Below are 24,845 nucleotides of genomic sequence, written 5' to 3'. Positions count from 1 at the left end.
CAGCACGAGTATCTACGAGACTATCAATTCAAGGCCCTCCATGTGTCTTCGCGCACAAGACAAGATGTACTGGCTGTATCAGATGCCACTTCCCGATGATCAGTGGCAGCACGAGATCTTGTCGTGGGCACAAGAAGGCCTCGCATCTCTACAGGCAGCAGTGCAAGAGTATGCTGCGGGTCCATCCATAGCCCTTGAAGGCGGCTACATGAAGCAAATGTGGCACAAAGTGATCCCCGATAACTACGCGTCGAGTGATCGGGTTTATGACAAAACCTGGGAGTCCATGTGCCATAGCCAAATCGTACACGACGCGCAGGGGACTTTGAACTTTGCACTCTTGGGAATAGCCATCATCTTCGGCCTTGGAATTTTCATCACCGTCTTCTCCTTTGTTGTCGAGCCGTTCACAGCATGGGTGCAGAGGCGGTTCAACGTCGGCGCTACAAGAGCAGACGCATGGCAGAGAGACGAGAGCCTGCAATCCCTTCGTCTGCTGTTCGAAAAGCATAACCGTGGCGTTTGGAGAGGGCACTCAGATCTGGTTCCTGTAACCGTCCACGCAAACGAGACCTTCTTCTATCCAGTAGCACACGGCATCGTAGAGGACACCTACCAGTCACTTCCGAACAAGGAGGACGATAAACCTGGGAGGATAACAGCATAGTGAGTATATTTAAATGAGTAGAGTGCATTACAATGACATCTTGCTGGTAAACTTAAGAGTACATAGTTATCCCACATCGAAATTGCAAGCAGCTCTTGTTTTTCGCACGATCCCATACTTTCAGCGTGTGCCTATTAGTGACAATATACCTTACTCTTAAAATCTCCACACTTATGTGTGCATCTCTAGAGGTAATCTCTCTTCCGAAGCAGGCCTTGCGACACAATAAAGAGCAATAAGAAACCTCCAAAGAACTTGTATTCCAACGGGCTGTGAGCATGAATGACCCGACAGTGACGACGGTGGGTATCTGTAAACGCGTTAGTCTGTGTAGATATAAGGAACTGTCAAACAAATACTAATATAGATTAGACGCTAGCTGAACAAAATCAAGTCTAGTGACCTGTTTAATGTTGCGCATAACTCCAATCTGAAGCTGACATGTTTCGTTTTGTCCATCTGATACGATGTTTCGTTAGGTATCTGCAAACGTGTCGGTCTATGTGGAGACGAGGAACCGTTGAATAGGTACCGGTTTGGGTTGAAAGCAGGTTCGATGACATGGAGTCCAGTAACCTCTTTGATGTCGCGGAACAAACAGGTCGATGGGCGCGTGATGAGTGCAGCTTTGGTGCGTGTTACACTAAACAGAAGACCGAGCCAGTTTTCAGAAGGCGCGTGCATGATGGCACTCCCCGAATGGCCCAGGCCCACAGCTGCCCCGTGATGCTCGACGGTGGAGCCGTGGGGCTTTGCGTCGGACTCGAACTGTCCGCCGCCGCCGCCGCCGCCGCTCTCAGGGTTGATGATGGTAGGGATAGCGTTGATGTAGCCGTATGTCAAGGCCGTTGTGCGTCCGAACTTCCCAACACTTACCTGATCCCTCGGAATATGCGCCTTGGGATTGTTGGCTAGTCCGTTTCCTACACTGCTGGCCGGACAAAAGTTTTTCGTACTTTCCAGTATTCGAGGAATCGTGGGCGCGCATGGGGAGAGCGCTGACCATGCTACGAGAAGGGTGGATGTCCAGCAGACTCCAATCGAGCATGAAGCGGAACCGAGTCTTACCAGTTGGATCTGCCAGGTTTCCAGTAGAAGGGTCGCTTGAGAGCATCTCGCTCCTTACTGTGCGTAGCCCTGATGACGCATAGAGCGTTCCGAATGAACAGTCGGTCTGTCGTGCCATTGCAAGAACAGCTCGTGTGCTGTTGAGGTACCGCTGCGATGCAGTGTTCCCGGCGTCGATTTGTGAAAGCCATTGCTTTTCGTACTTCTCGCGTTCTTAGATGAAGGCTTGGTTGTCCTCGCTGGAGGGGCAAGTGAACCGATGTTCGGCGGGCTTCAGTACGGGTTTTCCAGGCTTCAGTGCGGGCGACTCGGCGGAGTCGACAGAAAGCACTGTGTAGTTATCAATTAGCGTGAAGAAAAAAGTGTACAGTTGTTATACTCACACTCATCGAGGCGTTCGTTCCGCACGACATGATGGCTGCTCAAGGCATGTCTTGCCGTCCGAGAGTTTGACTGCACCACCAAATGTTAGTTGCACTTGATTCTCCTGGTGTTGGAGAGCCGAATCGGGTAGTCATTGTGTTGTCTAAGGAAATCAGTATGAGAGTGGGGTAAAGCCGAGAAGTGCTCTGCTGAGGAGCGGGGAGTGACACTTATAGCAAGGAAGCCAGCGTGCCAACGGGGCGTGATGTGGAACTGCGGCAAATCAGAACAATGACCATCATGATTCAATTCACTGGCATTGTGTGTTCCATCTTTGGTTCCATGACCGGCCTCTCAACCATGGCACAGCATCTCATAAACCGAACCATTGAAAAACCAAGCCAGTGCTCTCTGTACCTGCATTTACTCAGCACGTCTCTAGGAACAACGCCTTGAATTATGCAGGGACTTGCAAATTAGGAAGTGGAGAGCGTACAGTCACTCTCCGCAAACGCACACCAAACCTCCATTAGCTAGTTCGTAGAAACAAAGCTGAAATTAGGATATTCACGCGCCCCCGTAAAACTCCCGGACGGGAGGGCGTACGGGCGCGTAGAATTCTCTCTCTCCACCTGCACTTCCACCTGTGGATGCACCAGCAGGCACCTCTTGTTTCCGCCTCTCCTCTCGCACAGAGATATCATACCGATTCCCCGCCTCGTGCGCAGTCGCGGTGGATACCGGACCAGTGCCGTGCGGACCGCTGCCATGTTGCAGGCTCGAGCGCTTCCGCCCCAGCGCCTCAGCGCCGCCGCTCTGTACGAAAATCTCCGCATGATTCACCACGCCGCGAGCCACAGGGCGGCCCATGGCGGCGTCTCCACCGTGGAGGTAGGGGTTGGGTTCCGTGGTGGTGGTGGTGTCTATACTCTCACGCCCATTTTCATTTACAGTTGCATTTCCACTCGTCTGCATGGCTCGGCCCGTCACTGGATCCCGACCGGCGAGGAGCCGGGCTTCGCCTAGGAAATCGCTGTACATCGGTGACTCGGCTCGCGCTGGGGGCGTGGGGGGTGTCGGAGGCGGTGGGAAGTGCGCTGCGGGTTGTGGGTAGGTTGGGTAAGACGGTTGGTGGGAGGTGTTTGGAAGGGTGGTGTGGCCTGGATGGTAGGGATTGACATAGGGATTCGATAGCTCCTTTCCGTAGAGGATTTTTTTGAAGAAGGACGGCATGGTTGGTTGGTTGTGAAGATGTCTTTTTCCCTTCTTCCTTGCTCTTTATGATTCTGATGCAGACGCGACCCATCTGCACCCAGCTCTTTTCGAGGCTACGAAGTAGTGTAAGATGAATGAGCGGCCGTGGTGTGACACGGGGATTTGTGAGTCTTAAATGTCGTAGGGCTGTTGCAGCCTTCCGCTAGCCTACCTACAGCGTCTCCGTTATTGATTATTGAGGCGTCCCACGCTAGTACCTTTTTAACGATGCCTTGGGCTCGTGATCGGCGTGCTTAGTACCACATACAACAGCAAAGGTCAGTGAAGCGTGGCGGGTGGCTAAGGTAGAATTGCCTGGTATGGCTAAAACCTGCTCTATGCTACGCCATGAACAAAACTGGAAACCACATGGGTATCCCATACAACGCCGTGCCATGCTGATGCGAAACGGAAAGGACTAAACAACGGCAACCACGACGACACTGCCGACTACTTCTAGTGCTTCGACGAGAAGAAGTGGTGCTTCTTTTTCTTCTTGTCCTTGTCCTTTTCTTCCTTGGCGTGTTTTCCACTACTGGATGCTGGTGCGGGGCTCTGCACCGGTGGTCTTTGAGCATTTAGGTTGATCTGTCCCATCGCTGCCGTGGGCGGTTGCGGTGCGCCTGTGCGTGGTCCGCTGGCACGCGGACCGGATGGCAGGCCCTGCGGCATGGGCTTGGTGCCCGCTGGCGGAGGGGCTGGCCTCGGCGGTTCTGGCTTCTCGAAAAGATGCTTGGGTGCTGTTGGCTGTGGCTGATCCACAGGCAACCGAAGTCTGTCGCGGCGTTGGCTGAGATCGCCGAGTTGGCGGAGGAAGAGTTGGGGCTTGATCATGTGAGAGGTGACGAGGAAGACGTCTCTCGAGGTCTTCTCGGAGACATCGTAGCAGGCGCGCGACTCGGAGTAGGTTGCACCTCCAGCCATGAAGACAATGACACGCTGTCGTGGCTCCACACTGGCTAGGCGCGACTTGGCCCAGGTAGGCTTTGCCGAGCGGAGGGAGGAAGCCTGTGCGCTTTCCTGCGTGTTCATGTCTTCGGGTGCTGCTTTGGTGAAGGGGAAGGCGTCCTGGGGCAAAGAACCTCGGACGTGCGCGTCGAGCATGTCTTGCAGCGCTGGTGTGAACCTGGAGAGGCCATACTCTTCTGCGTTGGGTGGCGGTACTGCGTTTCGAGGAAAGAGGGGCGGGGTGGGGTCGCGCTTCTCTTTCAACTGTCTGGCGACGCGCGCTCCGAGGAGATCGAGATTGCGAACGACTTGCATGTCAGGAGCGGGTAGCTGGGCGTGGAAGATGAGCTTTTCGAGGTCTGCCGGCAGGACGCCGTCTCGGAAGAGAATGTAGAGAGCAATGAGGCGCAGGCGATCGGCGGGCGTGACGGCCTCGTCGTCCAGCGTGCGCACGATCTGGTCGGCCATGTTCTTGGGCTTGCGGTAGTCTTCGTCGAGCCCCGTAGCCAGACACTGCTCGACCGAGGCCAGATCGGGTAGCTTGTGGCGTTGGAAGATGTCCATGCACTTCTCGGCCATGCCCAGGTGCAGTGTGTACGACTCCTTCATCTCCTGGAACTGAGGCAGGCCGGCAATCATGTCCTTGATGGCATTCAGGCCGTTCATGCCGGCTGCGTTCTGGGCGTCCTGGTTGGTGAAATTGGGATTGTCGGCGATGAACTTTTGGAAGTCGCTGATGAGCCTGTCCAGCGTGTCCTTCATGTGGCGATGGCGGTTCTCGACCCAAATCTTGTCCTTGTCGCTGATGACCATGTCCTTCTCCTCGGCGCCTGGATCGTCCTCGTTGACGATGGCGCGGTAGGTGATCTTGTCGGTGTCGTTGATGGGCAGCAGATCGAGGGCCATGGCCTGGTAGGTGAACTCGTGCAGGAAGGGGGCGTACAGATCCATGGAGCGGTCTGTAATGTAGAGGGCACCGCGGGGACGGTTGGATGGTGGGGGGAAATCCTGGTTGAACTGGGCGTACATGTCGAGCTTGTCCTGGACAAAGCGGGCGAGGTGGGAGCAGAGGACGCTCGCTTCGTGGGTGGGGGTGCGCGGGCGGTAGTAGCGAATGATGGGGTACTCGCCGAGGGCAACGCAGACGCCGGTGATCTGAGGGCATCAGCACAGGCTTGGCAGAGGGAGAGGGAGAGGGAGAGGGAGAGGGAGAGGGAGAGGGAGAGGGAGAGGGAGAGGGAGAGGGAGAGGGAGAGGGAGAGGGAGAGGCAGAGGGAGAGGCAGAGAGAGAGAGAGAGAGAGGCAGAGGCAGAGGGAGAGGTGGTGGTGGTGTAGGTACCTTCTCGGCCATGTCCTCCATGTGGCGCACGACGAGGTTGTTGCAGTCCGGGTGGAAGAGGGTGGGGAAGCTCCAGGGGTCGTTGAAGGTGACGAGGTGCGACTCGTGGGGGTGGTAGTCGAGGTGGACGGTCCTGAAGGCGCGGATCTGGTCGCGGGCCATGGGCGAGCGGTCGATGCGCTCCTTCAGCGGCGGGGGCAGCAGGGTGGTCCAGACGAGGAAGAAGCCGCGGTAGCGGCGGACGTCGAACTCGGCCATGATGCAGTCGACAATGTGGGGCTTCGGGGTGAGGATGTAGATGGCGTCCATGTCACGCTGGGTCTCGCGGCGGTCCTCGAGGCGCTCGATGTTGGTGATGTTGGAGTTGAGGATGTCGTCTTCCTTGACGACGTTGTCGATGAGCTTCTTGGAGTCTTCATCGACGATGAGGACCTTCCACTGGCGGCGGTGTTAGCGGAGGACAGCGAGGGGGGTCGGGCGTGCGCACGTCGCCGCGGGTCATCTGGCGGATGGTGCTGAGGACGACTGCATTGCGTGTCAGCCAGAGGTCTGCGAGGCGGAGTGCGCAAGTTGGGCGCAGCGCAGGGAGACGCACGCTCGCGCTGGATCTCGATCATGGACACCATCTTGGCGGGGAGACGATTGCCAGCGCTGGGGGGGAGCGGATGTCGAAGAAGAGAGGGGAGAGAGTGGAGAGAGGGGAGAGAGTGGAGAGAGGGGAGAGAGGAGAGGAGAGGAGAGGGGAGGAGAGGGGAGGAGAGCAGAGCAGGGCAGGGCAGAGCTGGGCAGGGCAGGGCAGGGCAGGGCAGAGCAGAGCACGGCAGAACAGAGCAGAGGCGCCGGAAAGAAGCGCGCTGGCTACTACCCAAGTCGGAGGCGAGGGCTGGGCGGCGGGCTGCCTGCGCGACGTTGACGTGTGTGGGGCGTGTCGCAGCTTGAGCGGGATGCTTGGTGGTGTTGCAGCTCGCAGTGCAACGGTGCAACCCCCCCCCCCCTGTCGAGAGCGGCAGTCCGGCGGCGGCGGCGGCTCGGAGGTGGACTGACTCGGGCGCGGCTCAACTTTTTGTGCACTGACGTCGTCGAGGTCGTCGAGGTCGTCGAGCGCGAGACGTCGTTGCTGCCCCACGCGTCCACGACCGATTGCCTGCTTGCACGCACGGGGGCGCTCAGCCTGCAGCCAGCCTCCTTCTCCATGCCTGCCCTGTCCGCGCGGCGCCCTTCGCTGTGCGTGTTGTGCGCATTCGCCGCCCGGCCATGGCACGCGCAGCCGCAACGCCTGGTACCGCGGATCCAGGTCGCCCACCGAAGCGCCACATCATCTGGCAGTGGCAGTGGCAGCAGACGTAGCAGCAACAGCAACAGCAACAGCAACAGCAGCAGCAGCAGCAGCAGCAGCAACAGCAGCAACAGCAACAGCAACAGTAACAGCAGCAACAATACCACCAACACCAACACCAACACCAACACCAAAAATGGCTACGGCGGCCGTCCGGGCGCATTCAGAAACGGACGCGCCTCCAAGTCGGCCACCTTCAACCCGCTCAGCTCCAGGAACAGCTTCCGGTACGCGGGCAGCCCGCCGGCGGACGCGCTCCGCACCGTCGTAGACAGCAAGCTCGGCAAGCTGCGCCTCGAGTTCACCGAGCCGGGCTTCCTCGACAGCCTGCAGCTCACCCAGGAACAGTTCGCCAAGGAGTGGCGCGCGTTCGACATGGCCATCGGCGCGTGGGTCAAGCAGGCCGGCAGAGAGCTGTCTGACCTCGTGCGCGAGGCCCAGCGCGGCAAGGACACGCTCGAGACGCGCCTGCGCTACCTCTTCTACGCCCAGACCTGCGGCGGCCGCTTCACCACCGCCGAGCTCGAGAACCAGAAGGAGGTGGCCGACCTGCGCCATCCCGCCGAGTGGTATCCCGCCACCCGCGAGCTCCCCCGCGTCGTCCACATGCACGTCGGCCCCACCAACTCGGGCAAGACCTACCACGCCCTCCAGCGCCTCGAGGCAGCCAGCTCGGGCATCTACCTCGGCCCCCTGCGCCTGCTCGCCCACGAGGTCTTCACCCGCCTCAACGCAAAGGGCAAGCCCTGCGCCCTCGTCACCGGCGAGGAGCAGCGCATCCCCGACGGACACGCCCCGCCCATGTACAGCTGCACCGTCGAGATGGCCCCCCTCAACACAAAGTTCGACGTGGCCGTCATCGACGAGATCCAGATGATCAACCACCCCGAGCGTGGCTGGGCCTGGACACAGGCCTTCCTGGGCCTGCAGGCCCGCGAGATGCACCTCTGCGGCGAGGCCAGGACCGTCGACATGATGCGCCAGCTGTGCGCCCTGGTTGGCGACGAGCTCCACGTCCACGAGTACGAACGCCTGACGCCTCTGCAGGTGCTGCCACGCAGCTTGGGCGGCAAGCTGAACAAGCTGGAAAAGGGCGACTGTCTCGTCGCCTTCACCGTGGTCGGTATCCACGCGCTTCGCCGCGAGATTGAGAAGCAGACGGGCAAAAAGTGCGCCATTGTCTACGGCAGCCTGCCGCCCGAGACGAGAGCGCAGCAGGCCCGACTCTTCAACGATCCCGACAACGAGTACGACTATCTCGTCGCCAGTGACGCCATCGGCATGGGCTTGAATCTGTCAGTCCTCCCTTGCCCCACCTCCCTCTCGCAGAGCTAACCAGCGCAGCGCCATCAAGCGGGTCATCTTCGAGTCCACCATGAAGAGCAACGGCGTCAAGTACGTCCCCCTGCAGGTCTCGGAGATCAAGCAGATTGCCGGCCGCGCTGGCCGCTACAAGACCGCCGCAGACGCCGTGAGCGACAGCACACCCACTGCAGAGGGAGCGGAGCCCAAGGCGGCGAAGAAGGAGAAGGAGAAAGAGAAGACTGTGGGATGGTGCACCACGCTCGACCAAATCGACCACGACGCCCTGAAGACGGGCATGAGCAGCGAACCCGAGCCGATCGAAACGGCGGGTCTGTTCCCCCCGTCGCTCATCGTCGAGCGCTTTGCCAACTACTTCCCCCCCGGCACGCCCTTTAGCTACATCCTCCTCCGTCTCCACGAGATATCCGAGATCCACCCGCGCTTCCACCTGTGCGGTCTGAAGGAACAGCTCGCCATCGCCGACGCCATTCACACCATCAAGAACCTCAGCATCCAAGATCGCATCATGATTTGCTCCGCGCCATGCAACATGCGCGACGCTGCCGAGAAGACGTTCTTGCGCACGCTGGCAGAGTGCATCGCAGACGGCAAGTCGGGGAATCTGCTCGAGCTACCGAACCTGCCGCTCCACGTCATGGACGGGCCGGCGAAAGGCGATCGAGCGTACCTCTACTCGCTGGAGCAGCTCCACAAGATGGTGGTCCTCTATCTCTGGCTCAGCTACCGCTTCCCCAACGTCTTCACCACCCGCTCCCTCGCCATCTACACAAAGAAGCTGCTCGAGGACCAGATCGAGAGCACGCTCACCGGCTTCTCCTACACGGAGCTCCGTCTCAAGCAGAAGGAGAAGCGAGATCGCGAGAGGCTGAAGCGGTCCAACGAAGCCGACGAGGCTGTCCATGAGCGGGAGCGGCAGATGCCCGCGCCGCCTGGCATGCCGGCGGAAGCCAGGGACATTGTCAACGACAAGCACGCTTTCGCAGAGGGGGCGCCCACGACCGATGATGTGGACGAGTACCCCGAGGAGCCTGTCGAAGACGCGAGTCCACCAGCCGAGCTCGACAGCGTTCTCGAGGAAGCCAAAGGGAAGAAGCAACGCGCAGCGGGGGGGTGAGCTGGTTCGATGGACCGGTGTATTTTGACTCGCGTTGGGAAGATGGGTTGGGAGCATTTGCCGGCGCACTGGAAAGCGCTGGGGGGATACCATGGGAATGAACAGATTTGTACAAGCACTGTAGATGAGTAGCCACCGTCGCCCGCACACGACCGTCCTACCCACGTGCCTTCGACACTCGAGTGACGTCTGAAGCGGCCAGGTCACGTGCAGGCCGGGGTCACGCTTAGCGCCAGCCTTGCCGAGACGAGATGAGATGAGATGAGATGAGATGAGATGAGCTTGGCCCCCTGCTCGGAAGTGCCGGACGGATTTGCGCGCCCCGAGTGATTGCATCCTCACCTCACCGCAACCGCAACCGCAACCGCAACCGCAACCGCGCCTCACGCTCTTCGAAAACCTCTCTCATAGTCTTGTTGCGCATCTGCTACCTTTTCATTCATCCGAGTCGCTGGCTTCGTCTGCCCGAATCGCGCAGCCTGTCGCCGCGCCCCGCAGCTGCCATGATGGCGCCTTCCCACATGCTCGACATTCCGCGCCCACGGGTACGTCCTAGCCAGGGCGCGTGCCTCCAGGCGCTGCACCAGCGACGAGCGCAGAGGATGCTGACCAGGCTCGCAGACGTTCCTGCAGAAGATGTCGCTGCGCACGGGCGCCGAGATCATCACGTACCTGCAGGTCATCAACAAGGTCTCCGGCCTCTACGGCCTCCTGGCCATCCTCACCGGCGCCTCCATCGACGGCTTCCAGCTCTCCATGTACACCTACTCCACCCTCGCCCTCGTCGCCACCGTCTTCCTCTACAAGCACATCCGGCTACAGAGCCCCTTTGAGACGCTGCTGCTCGCCCACCTCTACGCCCTCGACTCGGTCGTCAACGCGCTGTACACGGCCCTGTTCGGCATCGCCTGGTTCTACACCCTCGCCGCCCACCCCGACGAGCAGTCCTCCCTTCCCGGCCAACACGGCATCTCCGACAACGCTGGCTTCACGAGCCCCAAGCACAACGTCTCCGAGGTCAACGTCGTCGCCTCGCCCGCCGGAGGGGTCGCAGCCGGCCACAACGCCGTCGCCGGCGGTGTCCCTCACAACGGCGCCCCTGGCGTGGGTGCTGGTCTTGGCAACGCAGTCTTCCAGAGCGGCAGCATCATGAGCATCTCCCTCATCTCCGCCTTCTGGGCCCTGCGTGTCTACTTCGTCTTCGTCATGCTGGCTTTCGCACGCCAGTGCCTGCGCCAACACCTCGCCGCCCACGCCGCCTCTGCCGGATGGTACAGCTCCAACAGCATGCAGACCACCGCGACTGACCTCGCCGAGAACCCCTTCCTCGAGGGCAGGGCGCAGGGCGCTGGCTGGAAGGGCAAGCTCGGCCGCGCCATGCTCAGCGGCGCGCCCAAGTACTGGCTCGGCGCAGACGCCGAGGGCGAGTGGCAGCACGCCGTTGGCGGCAAGTTCAGGAAGAACACGCAGCTCGAGCAGCCCGTCGGCTTCAGCGAGCGCGAAAGGAGGCGCAGGAGCGGCACCGGACCGCCCGTGCCGCAACTTGCCAACCTGCAAATCGTGCGATAGATTCGCCTAGAGCACGAGTTGATGAGGAGAGCGCACGTGAGGATGAGGCTTGGCCATGAATCACGACCGAACAGCACTTGATGACAAACTAATATCTTGGCCCCGAGACGGGTCGACACCAACGCGCTTGTGTAGGATACCTGTCAGGAAGGGAAGGCACGCAAAAGAGGGCGTGCCTACCCATGTAGGGGAGCGGCTTTTTCTTCCTCCATTCTCACTGCCCATTTCACTGCAAGCATAGCGTTCAGCACTTATTTTCACAACGCCATGACGCGTCAATCACATCACTGGAACTCTCCTCTCCCCTCTCGACTGTCTCCCATTCATGATCGCACGCTCCTTGCCGAGTTCGTCCACACGACAACAGCATCCAGAAGCTCTGCCGAGCGCGCCAACCCCACTCGGCTAGCGCGCGCGGATCATGTGAATGTTTCAGGCCACAGCCCATCCCTGACCGTTGCGTGCCGTTGCAACTCACCGCCACCATGGCTGACACGGCCGCGTGCCTGAGTCTGCGATGACTGGTTTCACGAGCCACGTGTGACTGTACCCATGGCCTTGTCATATGTCAGGGTCCCAAGCAGGGTCGAATCGATACAAGTCAACGTTGGCGCCGTCGGGCTGCTTGACTCGGTTGGCCTTTGTTGCACTCTCCATCTGATCTTGAAACCGCAGACTGTACGCTTAGGGATCAGACCGGTGTTCTGTGTTTGGCTGGACACTTGAGTACTTCTACCGTGCACAGGGCCTGGGATCCCTACTCCGTTTACAGTACACGCACTGCATCAAAACAAAGAATTGGACAAGGAACACAGCACACTCGAAGACGTCACGAGGACCAGCCAGTATGGGCTTCTTCCATCTCCACCGCACCTCCAGCAGCAGCTCCTCCCGCTCAGTCTCGTCAGCGGTCTTCTCGGCGTCAAACTACAGCACACCAAGGACCAGCTCAGATCTGGCGGACGACTATATGAGTGCGACACTGAAGCCCTGCATTGCTGCGCCGAGAGCGCCGCTGTTGGACCTTCCCTTTGAAATTCTCCAGCACATCGCAAGCTATCTTGACAATGTATCAGCCGCACGATTCAGCTTGAGTGGGCGCCAGGTCTGCTACGCCGTTGGTACGAAGTCACTTTCCGCCTATGTCGGCTCCTCTCCATCACCACTCGACGCACGGGAGCGTCTCGAAAACACCATCGAGCGTGCACTTCCTGGCGCCTGGCACTGCGCCTGGTGCGATAAATTCCACCAGTGGTCCGTAGCCGATGGACCCACCAGTGCACCCCACGCACCCCAGACCCCTTGCACAGACTACAACAGCTACCTGTCCGACGGCATGGGGTATACACTCAGATACCACCACATCCGGCTCGCGCTCGCCCACTACAACCACGGCCCAAGCCACGGATTACCACTGAGCGCCTTCAAACACTCCACGCACTCCAGCATAACCCTCTTCCGCACGCCCATCCAAACCGCCATCTCCCACGAAGCCAAAATAAAAAACAGCTCCTTCCTCCTCCACACAACCTACTCCCTCCTCCTCCCAACCTGGACCACCTCGCACAAAAACCTCATCGGCCACCTCTGGCCCCAGCTCCCCGCCCTGCTCACCCAGCACCGCGCGAGCGAGTACGGCCACACGGGGCTCATGGCCGCGCTGGACAACGTCGTCCGCCGGGGATGGCGCGTCCTAGGCGCCCACAGCTGCCGCGACTGCGCAACCGACTGGTCCGTCAGCGCACACGCGATCCCGCGCAGCGCCGCTGGCGAATTCACGCGCCTCACTATCCAGACCTGGCGCATGCTTGGCGGGGGGAGTTCGCCGTTCGAGGTCCAGTGGCGCGCGCACGGCCTTTACATCCCCGGCTCCGAGGAGTCGTGCGCGAGGGAGGAGGCAAGCATGGCGCCGGGGGGGGTGCGGGAGGCTTTCGAGGGGCCGTCGTGCGGCGATGCGGTAAGCGCTGGCGAGGGCGGTCGTGATGCATGGGACACGTTGGCGCATTCGTGGCAGGTCGACAAACACCGCGCGGAGCAGAGAGACCAGGAGGCCGAGTGGCGCGCTATCTGGACTTACATTGAACGCAGGGCTGGGGCGCCGCCTTGTTGAGCCCCATGTGCGCGCGTGTCGCACACTCACAACCTAGACATGGGGATGTATAGCGCATTCTTTTACTTGTTAGATTTCCTCCCCCATATACAACGTACCACCACACACCTCCCCACGCAGAGCAGAGGGACGAAGAGCCGCTATCTAGACGCACATTAAACATGGAGCTAGAGTAGTACTTTACTAAGGTATATATTTATAACTTAGATAAATAGATATAGCGTATTCTTTTGCTTATTAAACTCTTCTATGTATAACGCACTACTATATATATTCCTACACAGAGTAGAGAGACAAAGAGCCGCTATCTAGATGTACATTAAATATAGCTAGAGTAGTACTTTACTAAGGTATATATTTATAACTTAGATAAATAGATATAGCGTATTCTTTTGCTTATTAAACTCTTCTATGTATAACGCACTACCACGCACATCCCTACGCAGAGCAGAGAGACAAAGAGCCGCTATCTAGATGTGCATTAAATATAGCTAGAGTAGTACTTTACTGAGGTATATATACACATGTTACATATTTGTAACCTAGATAAATTGATATAGCGCATTATTTACCTATTAGAGATCCTCTCCTATGTATAACGCACTACTATATATATTCCTATGTAGAGTAGAGTGAATAGAAGGCCAGGTAGCGCGCTAGATAGACGTGCGTTAAACGTAGTGCTAAGGCAGCGCTTTATTAAAATGCGTATGTGTGTATTATATATTTATAGTCTAGATAAGTAGATATAGCGCACAATCCAACTTGTTGGACATGTTTCTACACACAACGCACCACAATACACATCTCCATGCATATACATATACACCGCCATCTCCCTCAACTCTAGCGTCTATAGCTACCCCCTCTCTCTACCTCTGTCGTGTAGTTATTGTATACAGCGCTTTTCTTTGTTGTATTCCTTACTTCTTGTGTTGCGGTTGTGGCTCTAGGTCTATAGTGTAACAGTAATATATACCTAAATTAAGAAGCACTTGAGCTACCCGGGTTGGCGGCTTTGCTGGGAGAGACATGATGTTCTTGGACGCAACGCTGTTCCTGTAGTCTGAGAGGCAGAGGATACAATGGATCAGCCAGCGAGTACTCAGATAAAGCAGATGTTGCGTGCGACCGACCAACCAGAGCTGCTGAGTTTGAGAAGGTAGCTGCCGCTCATTCGGAGATGGTACATAATACCTCCTCTCACCGCTGTAGGACGGTTGCGTGCTAACTCGATGTTTCGGTTGATCTAGTGGGTCTGCGTGACAAGGATATATCGCTCTGTGCTGGATGTCTCGCTGTGTCTGCACTTTGTGACCGACCTGCTCAAGAGGTTGCCGTGCAGCAAATGCTGCAGTCAGTCAAGACACAGTGAGCAAGATGTTATTGGGTTGGGCTGTAACTTTAGCAAATGACAATTGTTACGGGACAACTCGGGGAGGAAAGGTGCTAGTAGGGCGCGTATTCATCCTGTGTTGCCTGATCCATAATTTCAAAACACCGATGCAAAGCATTTCTGGCAGCTTTTGTCACTGGCTGTCTCAGTAGTTATCAGAGGTTGATACTCGGCTCGTGCTAGATAAGAGTTCACGGCTGCTCTTGTCCAATCTACATGAGGAATAGGTCGTGTAATGTTCGCCACCAGCACTAACAGCGGAGATGTCGGAACAGCTGCTGCCCTCTCATGGAACCACGACGTTTAGGGGTCTCCGAGCTCTGTCAAACCACAACATTCGATAGCTGCAGCTCCAAAACCTCATTTTCCGGTACAATCTAAGTACAAGACTAACACTCGCTAGGCTGTGCGGCAAACATGGAAGTCTACGTGGAACTCATTAAGTCTGAACAATCGTCTGACAGGGTGCTGCGCAGGTCATCTGGGGATCTGGGGTTTAGATTATCCGCATGGCGTTAGATTTGATTAGGCTGAACTCGAACTCGATCTTCGGGCCTGTACGAGGCAAGTACCATCAACCTCAGTATTGGACGTCACAAACTCAAGGCCGTTGATCTCCATCTTGTCAAAGAAGTTGCGAAACGGCTACGGGACTGTGGCGGCGAGTAGACAAGCTGCTTGTCGCTTTACTACTGATCACATCACGTTCAACGGTCATTTTACGCACTTGTGCCACTGGCGAGTAGACCCCGGCCCTCAATCTATCGGGCGCAGATAAACACCCAGAACTTCGGGACAATTACACTCTGCGAAGATCCCAGGGGACAACGGTTAAGCCTCAAGCATTGCACGTCCTGCGGCCAAAGGCATCTCGTCCCGTCGGCGCCGAAAGCTTGCCACATCTTGCGCATAACGACAATCGACTTCCGGCGTCAGAAGATACAACGCGACGCAGACCAAGGACCAACATGCCGCTGCCCAGGCTGTCGTTGCATGCCACGAAGTGTTGTTGTGGGGAGTGTCAGTCTCGAATCTTGGGCATACACCGTATTGGGAACGATCACTGGTCGTCATGCCACCTCGCTCGAGTACACAAACCACTACAGCCCGTCAGATACACGCCACTGCTGCAGGAATTCTACGAGCCTCATGACCTGCCGCATATATAACCTTCCATAACCGGCCCGGAAGAACTCTGTGGAAGCCTTTTCAGACTCGCGTACCTGAGTGAGCCAACGTATAGCCGTGAGCTAGGTTACGAAGCCACTAGAGAGGCCAGGATACTCTAACCCTGGTGCCGGTTGTCTGCGAGAAACGCCAATGAGAGCTGCTGTGAAAGGTTTCACTCAAACAGGCTAGTGAGCGAGATGTCAAATTTTCAGAGGCAAGCTGCAGATTGTGCTCAAATGCCCGCGAGTATGCTGTGCTGTCCTCATCAGCTCGTTTGCCTCTTCGGATAGTGTTCTTCTGTAATGAAGATCAGAAGAGCGTCTGAGTGGTAGGATCTACCAATCCAAGCTGCCACAACACGCATACAACCGTGGCGAAGCCGTTGGGTCTCCGCTTGCCAAACTACACACTACCTGCTTCGGGCAACGATCCCGCAGCGCCTTGTCCGCTATACCCCAGATTACCCCACAATGGATTGGATTTCATCTATACTCAATTACTCTGGCACTCCACTCCTGTCAGCTTTCCCGACGACCCGTAGGCGCCCCCTGGAAACTGCTTCCGTGTAGTCCATGATGGAGATCTTCGCGCATTGCAATATCGAAAGCTCATATGGGCTCACAGCCTGTATCCCGTCGACCGTGTTACGCTCGCCGCAATCTCTATTTAAGAGATCGATGCCCTTGCCAAAGAACTATCATCACACACAGTCTCCTCTCCATCAACAGACAAGATGTACAGGTCTCTCGCCCTCACTTCGCTCACCTTCCTGAGCGCCGTCCGCGCTCAGCAGGTCGGTACGTCTCAGTCTGAGACTCACCCTAAGATCAACTGGAAGACCTGCACCGGCACCGGTGGCAACAGCTGCACCAGCAAGGCTGCCCCTGTTGTGCTCGACTCCAACTGGCGATGGTCCCATAACATTGGTGGCTACACCAACTGCTTCGACGGTAACTCCTGGAACACCTCCCTCTGCCCTGACGACGATACTTGCGCTAAGAACTGCGCCATTGACGGTGCCGACTACTCTGGTAAGTTCCGGCCTTCTTCACTTGCAGATTGTCGATCACCTCTGACGCCTTCAAGGTACCTACGGTATCACCACTTCCAGCGATGCCTTGACATTGAAGTTCGTCACAAAGGGCCAGTACTCCAGCAACGTTGGATCGCGTACCTACCTCATGGAGACCGACACCAAATACCAGATGTTCAACCTCATCAACAAGGAGTTCACCTTCGATGTTGATGTTTCCAACCTTCCTTGCGGTCTTAACGGTGCTCTCTACTTTGTCGAGATGGCCGCCGACGGTGGACTCAACAAGGGCAACAACAAGGCCGGTGCCAAGTACGGAACGGGTAAGCACCCTTTAGGTTTTTTCGTTCGCACATTGACAGATTTCAGGATACTGCGACTCCCAATGCCCCCACGACATCAAGTGGATCAACGGCAAGGCCAACAGCGCCGGATGGGTCTCTTCCCCCAACGATGCCAACGCCGGCTCCGGTATTACGGGCGCCTGCTGCCCTGAGATGGACATCTGGGAGGCCAACTCCATCTCCACAGCCTACACTCCCCATCCCTGCAAGGGCACTGGTCTTGTAGCCTGCACAGGCACTGACTGCGGCGACGGCGACAACCGCTACAAGGGTGTGTGCGACAAGGACGGATGCGACTTCAACAGCTACCGCATGGGCGTCAAGGACTTCTACGGCCCGGGCGCTAAGCTCGACACAAAGGCCAAGATGACCGTCGTCACGCAATTCATCGGCTCCGGCTCCAGCCTCAGCGAGATCAAGCGCTTCTACGTCCAGAACGGCAAGGTGTACAAGAACAGCGAGTCCGCCATCTCGGGCGTGACTGGCAACTCCATCACCGACTCGTTCTGCAAGGCGCAGAAGAGCGCCTTCGGCGACACCTCCTCCTTCGCCAACCTCGGTGGCCTCAACGCCATGGGCGCCTCGCTCGCCCGCGGCCACGTCCTCGTCATGTCTCTCTGGGACGACCACGCCGTCAACATGCTGTGGCTCGACTCCAGCTACCCCACCACCGCCGACCCCAGCAAGCCTGGTATCGCCCGTGGAACTTGCCCAATCACCTCCGGCGTCCCCGCTGATGTCGAGGCCAACAGCCCCAACTCCAGCGTCGTCTTCAGCAACATCAAGTTCGGCCCTATCGGCTCTACTTTCAACCAGGCTTCAGCTGTCTAAGCTACTTCAGCGGAGTAGTCTCGGCGCGCATCGTCTGCGAGGCATTTGCCGGTGGTTCAGTTCAGAATGTATATACTTGCAACCTGCGATCAACGAGAGAAAGACTGGAAACGGACGATGTACATAGACCATTCGCTTGAGTAAGGAGGAAGGAATAAACCGGTGTTTCCAAATCTGTTGTTCTCTGCTTGCCACCTTCTCGAGTGACTGAATCGCATGTTTCCTTCTTGATTCCATACTTCGCCTCTTCTTTGAAGCCTGAATGTCTGTGTTCCGCGCCTTTACCGACACCTACTACAGTCTGCTCCCTTTACATGAGCTAGGTCCGATCTCTGACAAAGTGCCGGGGAGCGAATCTAGTTCCAATTCTGGATTTCCATCAATTTACCACGAATCTGAAGCTCAATGCCTGTAGCAAACACGACGCGACGGGGGTACATCAACGCCAGCTCGCCTTGTCCAACCCGCTCGATGACGAACGGTAGGTAGTTCCGAAGGCTGCTGCTCGCCGGCTAACTCTGCAGGCCGCGAGACGCCGTGCTTCTCCACCACTTGTTGCTGCACCGGCTGGTACTCGGGGGTAGCCCTTCCTAGTCATGTCCTGTTACACACCCCGGATTTTCAATGTCGTTCGTCTTTGACCTTCTTCTTCTTCTTCTTCTTCTTCTTCTTCTTCTTCTTCTCCTCCACCAGAGTACTGCTGCTGCGATCAAGGCAATGCCGATAATCGGTCCTAGCACCGCTCCTGCGATCCAGGCTTTGCTTGCAGATGAAGCTTGAAAAGCCGAAAAGAGAACGTATTTGGGAGATCGGCAAGCGAACAGCGCCTTCTTGACAGAGATACAGCCGTCAGTGAACATGCTCCGAAGAAGATGCCTTGCGGCAGGCTTGATGCTGGGGGCGGAATTACCTGATAGGGTCGCTATCTGGTGGCGTGAACGCCGGTCATTCTTAGCACATGCGTATCCAGCCTCGTGCAGGTCTGTCTCTTCCATGCGTCAGATCGTGTCTCTGTCTGGTTTGCAGACTTGTCAACAAACAAGACAAACAATATTCCATGCCTCTGTTTGATTTGTGTTTGACGATTCTTCGCCACAGGCTTTTGTGTAAGTGAATTTGGAGCCCTGATTGGCTAATTTTGTCTGTTCAATTTATTGGATATTGAAAAAGAACCAGGTAGCTGGGGAATGCTGGGGAAGGCAGGTGTAGTCAAAGGCAGCCTCCTCACGTGATCAGTACTTGGCCGAGGCCGGCTTAGTGGCCTGCCTACCTTCACCCTCGCTACCCTCGCTTGGCTACTCAAACAAAATTAAGCACGTTTAATGTTTTCTGTTAGAACCATGAAACTTATTCAGTTTTAAGGCCTTTTACAGTTTCAATTGTGTACTTTGAAAGAATTAAACAAATCAAATCAAAATTATTACTACCGTTCGATTGTTCACAACCTTGCTGATTCGGACGCTGTCAAATTGAAAAAGAATTTGTGATAACTCGACCATCGCTCACCCTCGCCATGTACGATAAGTCGCGTACCCACGAAAAGATGTACATGGCTGACGAGGCTGCCATGTCGTCTGTCGAATGCTACCTTCCCTCATAGCTCGGGGGGCAGTAGGAGCCCTCATTAATCGAGGCTCAGCTGGCGGTGGCCGTTGAAAAGGTTTGAACTCGGGAGCGGCTGCTGCTGCGATCATGAGGCTTTGATTTGAAGAAGATCTTGGTCTTGAAGACGATTCGACGCCAATCTTCTCATCTTCGGCCCAGGGTTTGGCGTCGGCCGCTATTCTACCATTGATGGTGTGGTATTTGACTGGAGAATTCCCTGAAATCCGATGTTCCTGTGTCTGCGTAGTGACTGCTTTTGCAAAAGAGCTTTTTAGGGGAGCAGAGGCGTTCTGAGCTGAATTTGCTTTGTGCATGTTCTGTACAGTTGTGAACGGAACCATTACGTTGAGCTTTAGTCCGACATCCAGAGCTAGCTTACACGCTGGCCTAGCAACACGTAGCCTTTGAATAGAATTGTCTCGGTTGGGTGCATTCTGCTCCGTAGCTGAAGGTTCCTCTCGCTCTACCGGTACCGAGAAGGCCGCAAGCATGTTGACCTGAGCAAGGCGATCTTGGAGTAAAGCCATCTTTGTCTGCTTCTTGACCTCTACCTGCTCTTTATCTTCGTTGGAAGCACTTTCAGCTTTCATCTCCGTACTCCTTTCGCGTGCCAACTTGCGACATGCAAGCTGCCTGCGCAAGCCTTCTTCCCAATCTGGCACCATTTCTTTTACAGAACCAAATTTCATGGAAATAAGCTCAGCTTTTGTCCCATAAAATCTCTGCTTTTCGGTTCTTTTATCGAACTGCGGTGATGCCTTTATAGTTTGCCGCATAGTTTTCGTAAAGTCGGCATCTTCAATTTTGGCCCTCTGTGAAGCGTCGAATCTTTCTGCAAAGACTTTGCGTTGTTCGTTCAGAGCTTTGATCTTCTCTGTTCTTATCGATATTTCTCGCCGAGTAAAGCATCGGAAGCAGGGTTCCGCTTGGAATCGAACAGTTTTGACCTGGACATCGTGGCATCGTGGAAATTCCATAGTGTTTGATCGACTGGGACACAGTGCAAAGTTCCTGGCTTCTGTGCAGCGGCGAAGAGGAACTGTATCGAAATCAAGCAGCAGTCGGTTGTGCCAGCCTTTTGTAACAATGAAGCCATCTTCGTAGCTTCCGTCTCGAGGACCGCAGTTGCATTGCGAGTAATGAAGGACGGTGAGTTTACACATATTCGTGATGTGTAATCAAAAAAGAAACTTGCATGAAGGTAGAAGGGCAGAAGTTCGATAATGAATATTTGAGAAAAAGATGTGAAAGAGTTCAAAAGTACTTCGCGTGCCTGCTGACTACAGCAGGGTGTACACTTGGTAGAGAAGGCTCGATTTGGCTAGTGCCCTCGCAGCGGACGGGAAACGACCACCAAAAAAACGAATGAATATTACAAAGAGAATTCCAAAGGGCGACTTACCCTTGAACCGGTTGTCTTGGAAACCAGTGAACTTATCCAACGGACGTTGAGGTCCATCGTATCTGCATCCGTTCTTGTATCCTTCCATGATCGCGAACTTGGAGGCACAAAAGTACACTCTGATTGATAATCTTCTAGAAGCACCCTAGTAGAAACTAGGAGGGCATATTAAGAGATTACAAGAAGCTTATGCATTGGGCGATGACGCCCTGAAAATAAGTCCAAGCCTTTATCTAGTGGAATAACGCGACGGCGGAATTGAAGATCGACTAAGTCTCCACGTCAGAGCGGTTTGGTTGTGTGTGCCTTCCAACAGATAATGTTCTCGATACTAGGTCCGTTGCCTCGCATATGAAGTATTGCTCCTCCTCGCTCACAGTCATCGGATAAATTTACGTCTTTGGTTCTCGAGAGATTCCACAGGCAAACAACGTCCACAAGGCGTTGCTTATGCTAGTATGTCGCTGAGAGAATCGAGTGACCCCGCAACATAGTTACAATCCCCATTTCGAGAAGGGTTATTGTCAAAACGATGTGAGGCCATCCATACGTCCAATGTGGAAATATGCAACATATATCAAGACATGGTTGACCCCTGCGCTATCGACCCAAAAGAACATCCGGAAGGAGATTCGTTCCAGTTATAGTAAGTGAAAGATATACCATGGTCCTCATATCTGTATGGACCAAGGCACTTCCATGCTCTCCCAAAGTGTTTCCCAGGGGTAATCGAGTGAATCTATGGAGAGGAACAAATCGTTCACGGCTGGTGTATCGATCATCGTCAAGTCTGGTTCCGTGGAAGTAGAAACAGTAGGTCCAAGGTTTAGTGTATCTGTTGAGACGTCTCGTGGGCATAGGCCGATGGTATCCGCGATTTTCCGTATGGGTTCATCACATCTCTCAAGGCAAGATTCTGCTAGGTCCCAGTATGACATGTCTCGAGCTAGGCGCAAACGATCTCGGAACGCCACTAGTTTCGTGATGCATTTTCTCTTCGTAGCTGGGTCATTGGCTTCAATCGCACACCTGAGCAAGATGGTGGCAGCTGTGATCAGAAGGTACGAAGTGTAGGGCATCCAGAACTCCTCCAACTGAGCCTCTGTGAGAGATGCAATGAAGTCTACTACTTCAGATGCAGCATCTCTAAGCATGGCAAGCCGATAATGACGGGCTTCAAGTAATCTATCCACTTCACTCACAACTGCCTTGAGTGACAATCGGCATATCAGCAGCTTGACAGACAGATAGGCGAACTACAAGTTACAACATCCGTTTATGAGTACTGCTGTCGAGCGGTTGGGCTGAAGATATTCGGGGAGCTCAAGTACCCAGCCATCCAGAGCGCACTTGACCCTCCGAAGCTGTCGTTTGATCTCCTCAGGGGCATCTCGGATCGAGTAAACAAGTGGAAGGATATCGCCGAGGATTTGACTTAGTTTGGATAATTGAACAAAAATTGTACTCTTTTGAGATTGAGATTGAGCCCGGGGGTCTGAGGCTGCTGCAGTAGTAGACGTAGGAATAGGTATATCGTAGTAACGAGGGTTAATAGTAGGCGGGATACCATGGCCAACACTTGACCAGTAATCGTGAATGAGAACCCCCCACCAAAGGTTGACGCGTATACTCTTCTCATGATCAGTCGCTTTCCACGATGAAGGGTCTCGGTGCAGACCCAAGCTTTGCGCGAGAGTAACAACTCGGCCGGCATTCACTATGTTACCAGTTAGCCCAGTGACTGGACGTCCTAATAGATCCAGAACGGCCGCATATACTGTTGATATAGATGGAGCCATGAAGTCGTCCTGAAGCGCAGTCACAGCTTGGTTCCAGATGAAATGAGGATCATGCTGTGTTTGGTGGTAAAGCATAGCTGACCGGTTCCAGAATTGCAGGGCAGAAGCGTACAGATCGCATATTAGCGTTGGTGAAATGCGTTTGTTGTCGTCATACCACATTTCCAGGAATGTCTTTTCGTCCAGGACAGGAAAACATGGATGTAGATGAGCAAGGTATGTCTTCCGTACTTCCACCGAAAGACTACTAAGAACATGTTTAATGATCTCTCTCGGTTCCCTGCCTGGATCCACAGCAGCTTTCAGCCCTCTGCGTCTCTTGGGTAAGGTCAGATAGACTTCTGGGCTACCTCCGGGGCCCGTCGATATGGTGTTGTAAGGTCTGGACGGCGTTGGACGCTCGAATGTGGTAGTAGTCGAGGTCAAGTACTGCTGGAGGACTGTGATGTTTTCGGCCATGTGTGGATTCATCATCAGCGAGGACTCGGTCTGTGAAGTGCCCGTTACTGAGTGGAAACCTAATAGAGTCGTCGCATCAGCCCGCTTTGATGCAGACGATCGCTGTTCGACCGAACCTTGAGCATAAAGTGTCGGCTTGTTCGGACTGGAACAGTATTCGGTGAGGCTTCTGGGTCATAGACTGTGCATTTAATGTATGCCGTATCCAAACTGCCTCTATTATGGGTATCAAATTGCCACTGCGTTCCACCGCTCCTCAAGCCAGAGTCCACCCCTGGGCCTCATCGTACAACCTCTCAATGTCTCCTATCAAGTCCTCCGGCTTGCTCCCGTCCTTGCAATCCTTCCACTCCCCTCCGTCATACACACACCTGACCTTATCATCCAGCCTGACTGTACAGCTAACTCCCACACCAACATCATGGCTATGCTTCACACTATCCCTCAACAAGCCCATGCCGTACGCGCCAGTGTCCTTGCTCATGCAATCGTTCAGCACGCCAAAGTCGAGGCCGTGTTCAAGTGCGCAGTCCTCGATAAGCTCCTTCTTGGGAATTTCTTGGTAGTCGTTCATCAGGCAGTTTGTGAAGCCGAGATGCAGTTTAGGGTCAGGATATTCGGAGGCGGCGCACAAGAGGACGATGTTGCCGAGGCATTCGGTTTGGCCGTGTTTGCATTGGACGCCGTCGTCTTCGTTGGTGAGTCTGTGGTTGTGTTAGCTCTGGAAGGACGTCTGCGAAAGGGCAACCTACTGGCCGATGAAGGACAGCCTGAAGTCGACTTTTTCAGATACGTTTGCCATGGTTGGGACGACAAGTTTCTGGAGGCAGGCGCGTGCATCTGGACATTTCGACCTGCGAGCAACGTCAGCAACAGGGTTTGCGTGCCGTGCAGTGCAAGTGCTCTCACATGATATGAACATCCAGCGGCACCCTCGCCTTCATGTCCAGGGGCTCATGTTCGCAGCTCCAAGACCTCGCCAGCCAGAACAGTCCAAAGACGATCGCTATTATGGCAACGTGGATCTTGCGCTTCTGCTGAGGTCGTGGCATGGTCGCGGCAACGGGCGCATGCTCCGGCGTCTGGAGAAATAAGGGTGCTTTCGACGCCATCACGGTCTTCTCGCATGTCGAGGGTTGCATGGCGTACTATGTAGCTCTGCAGCGGCACAGACTCCGGCCGTTCTTGTGCTGCTTGGCGGAGAGTGAATAGGGCAATACGAAGTCTGCGTGAGATTCTGGGCCCTGGGGTGCTAAAAGTGGTTGAGGCGTGATAGGTCACTGATAGCACGTCGGGCACGTGGACAGCAAACAAAATAAACGTCGAGGTGGGAGATCGAAGAGATAGCGGCAGGACGACATCTCAGATGATGCGCGATTGCGCGAGATGTCTGTATGATTAGCTGATCCTCCCGCGCCGTCTCAATTGACGCGCGGACCGCGGTGCTCGAGCGGAGCCAGGAAAGGTGGGTCCAAAGCCTCATGGCAGCTGCAGCTGGTTCACAACGCCGATGACGGTCCAAGATCTCATAACGACCACGAGATGCTGTATCCCGGGCATGGCTTTGTATTGTTCCGTCTGCTGGCATGTCTCTGTCCGTATTGTATCGCACATAAATCCATGCTTTCCGGCCTTGTCGTCAGGGTACGACCTCTCTTATCGTCTTCACCGGACCAGTGGCGCAGCGGCTTGAGCCTCGTTCATGCCATGGC

At 55.4% G+C, this 24,845-nt stretch overlaps 12 protein-coding genes across 12 annotated transcripts, besides 10 other annotated features; 5 read left to right on the top strand and 7 right to left on the bottom strand.

Moving 5' to 3' along the window:
- Positions 1-40: 40 nt before the first annotated feature.
- On the top strand, positions 41-667 carry EKO05_0009297 (uncharacterized protein; the record flags this gene model as incomplete). Its single annotated transcript, XM_038946745.1, has 1 exon — positions 41-667. One exon carries the CDS (start codon positions 41-43, stop codon positions 665-667), a length of 627 nt encoding a protein of 208 aa, XP_038795896.1.
- A 772-nt stretch (positions 668-1,439) lies between these two features.
- Positions 1,440-1,461: a tandem repeat.
- A 488-nt stretch (positions 1,462-1,949) lies between these two features.
- Positions 1,950-2,148, bottom strand: EKO05_0009296 (uncharacterized protein; the record flags this gene model as incomplete). The annotated part of the gene is made up of 2 exons (XM_059637509.1): positions 1,950-2,065; positions 2,115-2,148. The coding sequence occupies 2 exons, from the start codon at positions 2,146-2,148 to the stop codon at positions 1,950-1,952; spliced, it is 150 nt and encodes a 49-aa protein (XP_059493492.1).
- A 517-nt stretch (positions 2,149-2,665) lies between these two features.
- On the bottom strand, positions 2,666-3,331 carry EKO05_0009295 (uncharacterized protein; the record flags this gene model as incomplete). The annotated part of the gene is made up of 1 exon (XM_059637508.1): positions 2,666-3,331. The coding sequence occupies one exon, from the start codon at positions 3,329-3,331 to the stop codon at positions 2,666-2,668; it is 666 nt and encodes a 221-aa protein (XP_059493491.1).
- A 477-nt stretch (positions 3,332-3,808) lies between these two features.
- EKO05_0009294 (syntaxin binding protein 1) lies at positions 3,809-6,265 on the bottom strand (the record flags this gene model as incomplete). The annotated part of the gene is made up of 4 exons (XM_038942126.1): positions 3,809-5,455; positions 5,640-6,077; positions 6,127-6,164; positions 6,235-6,265. The coding sequence occupies 4 exons, from the start codon at positions 6,263-6,265 to the stop codon at positions 3,809-3,811; spliced, it is 2,154 nt and encodes a 717-aa protein (XP_038795893.1).
- Positions 5,090-5,124: a tandem repeat.
- Positions 5,481-5,621: a tandem repeat.
- A 51-nt stretch (positions 6,266-6,316) lies between the features above and the next one.
- Positions 6,317-6,475: a tandem repeat.
- A 356-nt stretch (positions 6,476-6,831) lies between these two features.
- Positions 6,832-9,415, top strand: EKO05_0009293 (RNA helicase; the record flags this gene model as incomplete). Its single annotated transcript, XM_038942142.2, has 2 exons — positions 6,832-8,270; positions 8,320-9,415. The coding sequence occupies 2 exons, from the start codon at positions 6,832-6,834 to the stop codon at positions 9,413-9,415; spliced, it is 2,535 nt and encodes an 844-aa protein (XP_038795892.2).
- Positions 6,987-7,069: a tandem repeat.
- Positions 7,080-7,109: a tandem repeat.
- Positions 9,137-9,173: a tandem repeat.
- Positions 9,416-9,658: 243 nt separating the features above from the next.
- Positions 9,659-9,696: a tandem repeat.
- A 64-nt stretch (positions 9,697-9,760) lies between these two features.
- Positions 9,761-9,795: a tandem repeat.
- Positions 9,796-9,918: 123 nt separating this feature from the next.
- On the top strand, positions 9,919-10,984 carry EKO05_0009292 (uncharacterized protein; the record flags this gene model as incomplete). Its single annotated transcript, XM_038942098.1, has 2 exons — positions 9,919-9,960; positions 10,037-10,984. The coding sequence occupies 2 exons, from the start codon at positions 9,919-9,921 to the stop codon at positions 10,982-10,984; spliced, it is 990 nt and encodes a 329-aa protein (XP_038795891.1).
- An 847-nt stretch (positions 10,985-11,831) lies between these two features.
- On the top strand, positions 11,832-13,094 carry EKO05_0009291 (uncharacterized protein; the record flags this gene model as incomplete). Its single annotated transcript, XM_038946744.1, has 1 exon — positions 11,832-13,094. The coding sequence occupies one exon, from the start codon at positions 11,832-11,834 to the stop codon at positions 13,092-13,094; it is 1,263 nt and encodes a 420-aa protein (XP_038795890.1).
- A 3,299-nt stretch (positions 13,095-16,393) lies between these two features.
- On the top strand, positions 16,394-17,868 carry EKO05_0009290 (uncharacterized protein; the record flags this gene model as incomplete). The annotated part of the gene is made up of 3 exons (XM_038942084.1): positions 16,394-16,691; positions 16,747-17,016; positions 17,063-17,868. The coding sequence occupies 3 exons, from the start codon at positions 16,394-16,396 to the stop codon at positions 17,866-17,868; spliced, it is 1,374 nt and encodes a 457-aa protein (XP_038795889.1).
- Positions 17,869-18,489: 621 nt separating this feature from the next.
- On the bottom strand, positions 18,490-18,863 carry EKO05_0009289 (uncharacterized protein; the record flags this gene model as incomplete). Its single annotated transcript, XM_059637507.1, has 2 exons — positions 18,490-18,695; positions 18,779-18,863. The coding sequence occupies 2 exons, from the start codon at positions 18,861-18,863 to the stop codon at positions 18,490-18,492; spliced, it is 291 nt and encodes a 96-aa protein (XP_059493490.1).
- Positions 18,511-18,551: a tandem repeat.
- Positions 18,864-19,370: 507 nt separating the features above from the next.
- On the bottom strand, positions 19,371-20,636 carry EKO05_0009288 (uncharacterized protein; the record flags this gene model as incomplete). Its single annotated transcript, XM_038941973.2, has 1 exon — positions 19,371-20,636. The coding sequence occupies one exon, from the start codon at positions 20,634-20,636 to the stop codon at positions 19,371-19,373; it is 1,266 nt and encodes a 421-aa protein (XP_038795888.2).
- Positions 20,637-22,131: 1,495 nt separating this feature from the next.
- Positions 22,132-23,148, bottom strand: EKO05_0009287 (uncharacterized protein; the record flags this gene model as incomplete). Its single annotated transcript, XM_059637506.1, has 1 exon — positions 22,132-23,148. One exon carries the CDS (start codon positions 23,146-23,148, stop codon positions 22,132-22,134), a length of 1,017 nt encoding a protein of 338 aa, XP_059493489.1.
- Positions 23,149-23,389: 241 nt separating this feature from the next.
- Positions 23,390-24,245, bottom strand: EKO05_0009286 (uncharacterized protein; the record flags this gene model as incomplete). The annotated part of the gene is made up of 3 exons (XM_038941894.2): positions 23,390-23,837; positions 23,886-23,987; positions 24,043-24,245. 3 exons carry the CDS (start codon positions 24,243-24,245, stop codon positions 23,390-23,392), a joined length of 753 nt encoding a protein of 250 aa, XP_038795887.2.
- Positions 24,246-24,845: the final 600 nt, after the last annotated feature.

This window comes from Ascochyta rabiei, chromosome 16 (genome assembly GCF_004011695.2).
Source record: "Ascochyta rabiei chromosome 16, complete sequence".
Classification (NCBI taxonomy): Eukaryota; Fungi; Ascomycota; class Dothideomycetes; order Pleosporales; family Didymellaceae; genus Ascochyta; species Ascochyta rabiei.
This window is presented reverse-complemented; position numbering and strand designations above follow the sequence as displayed.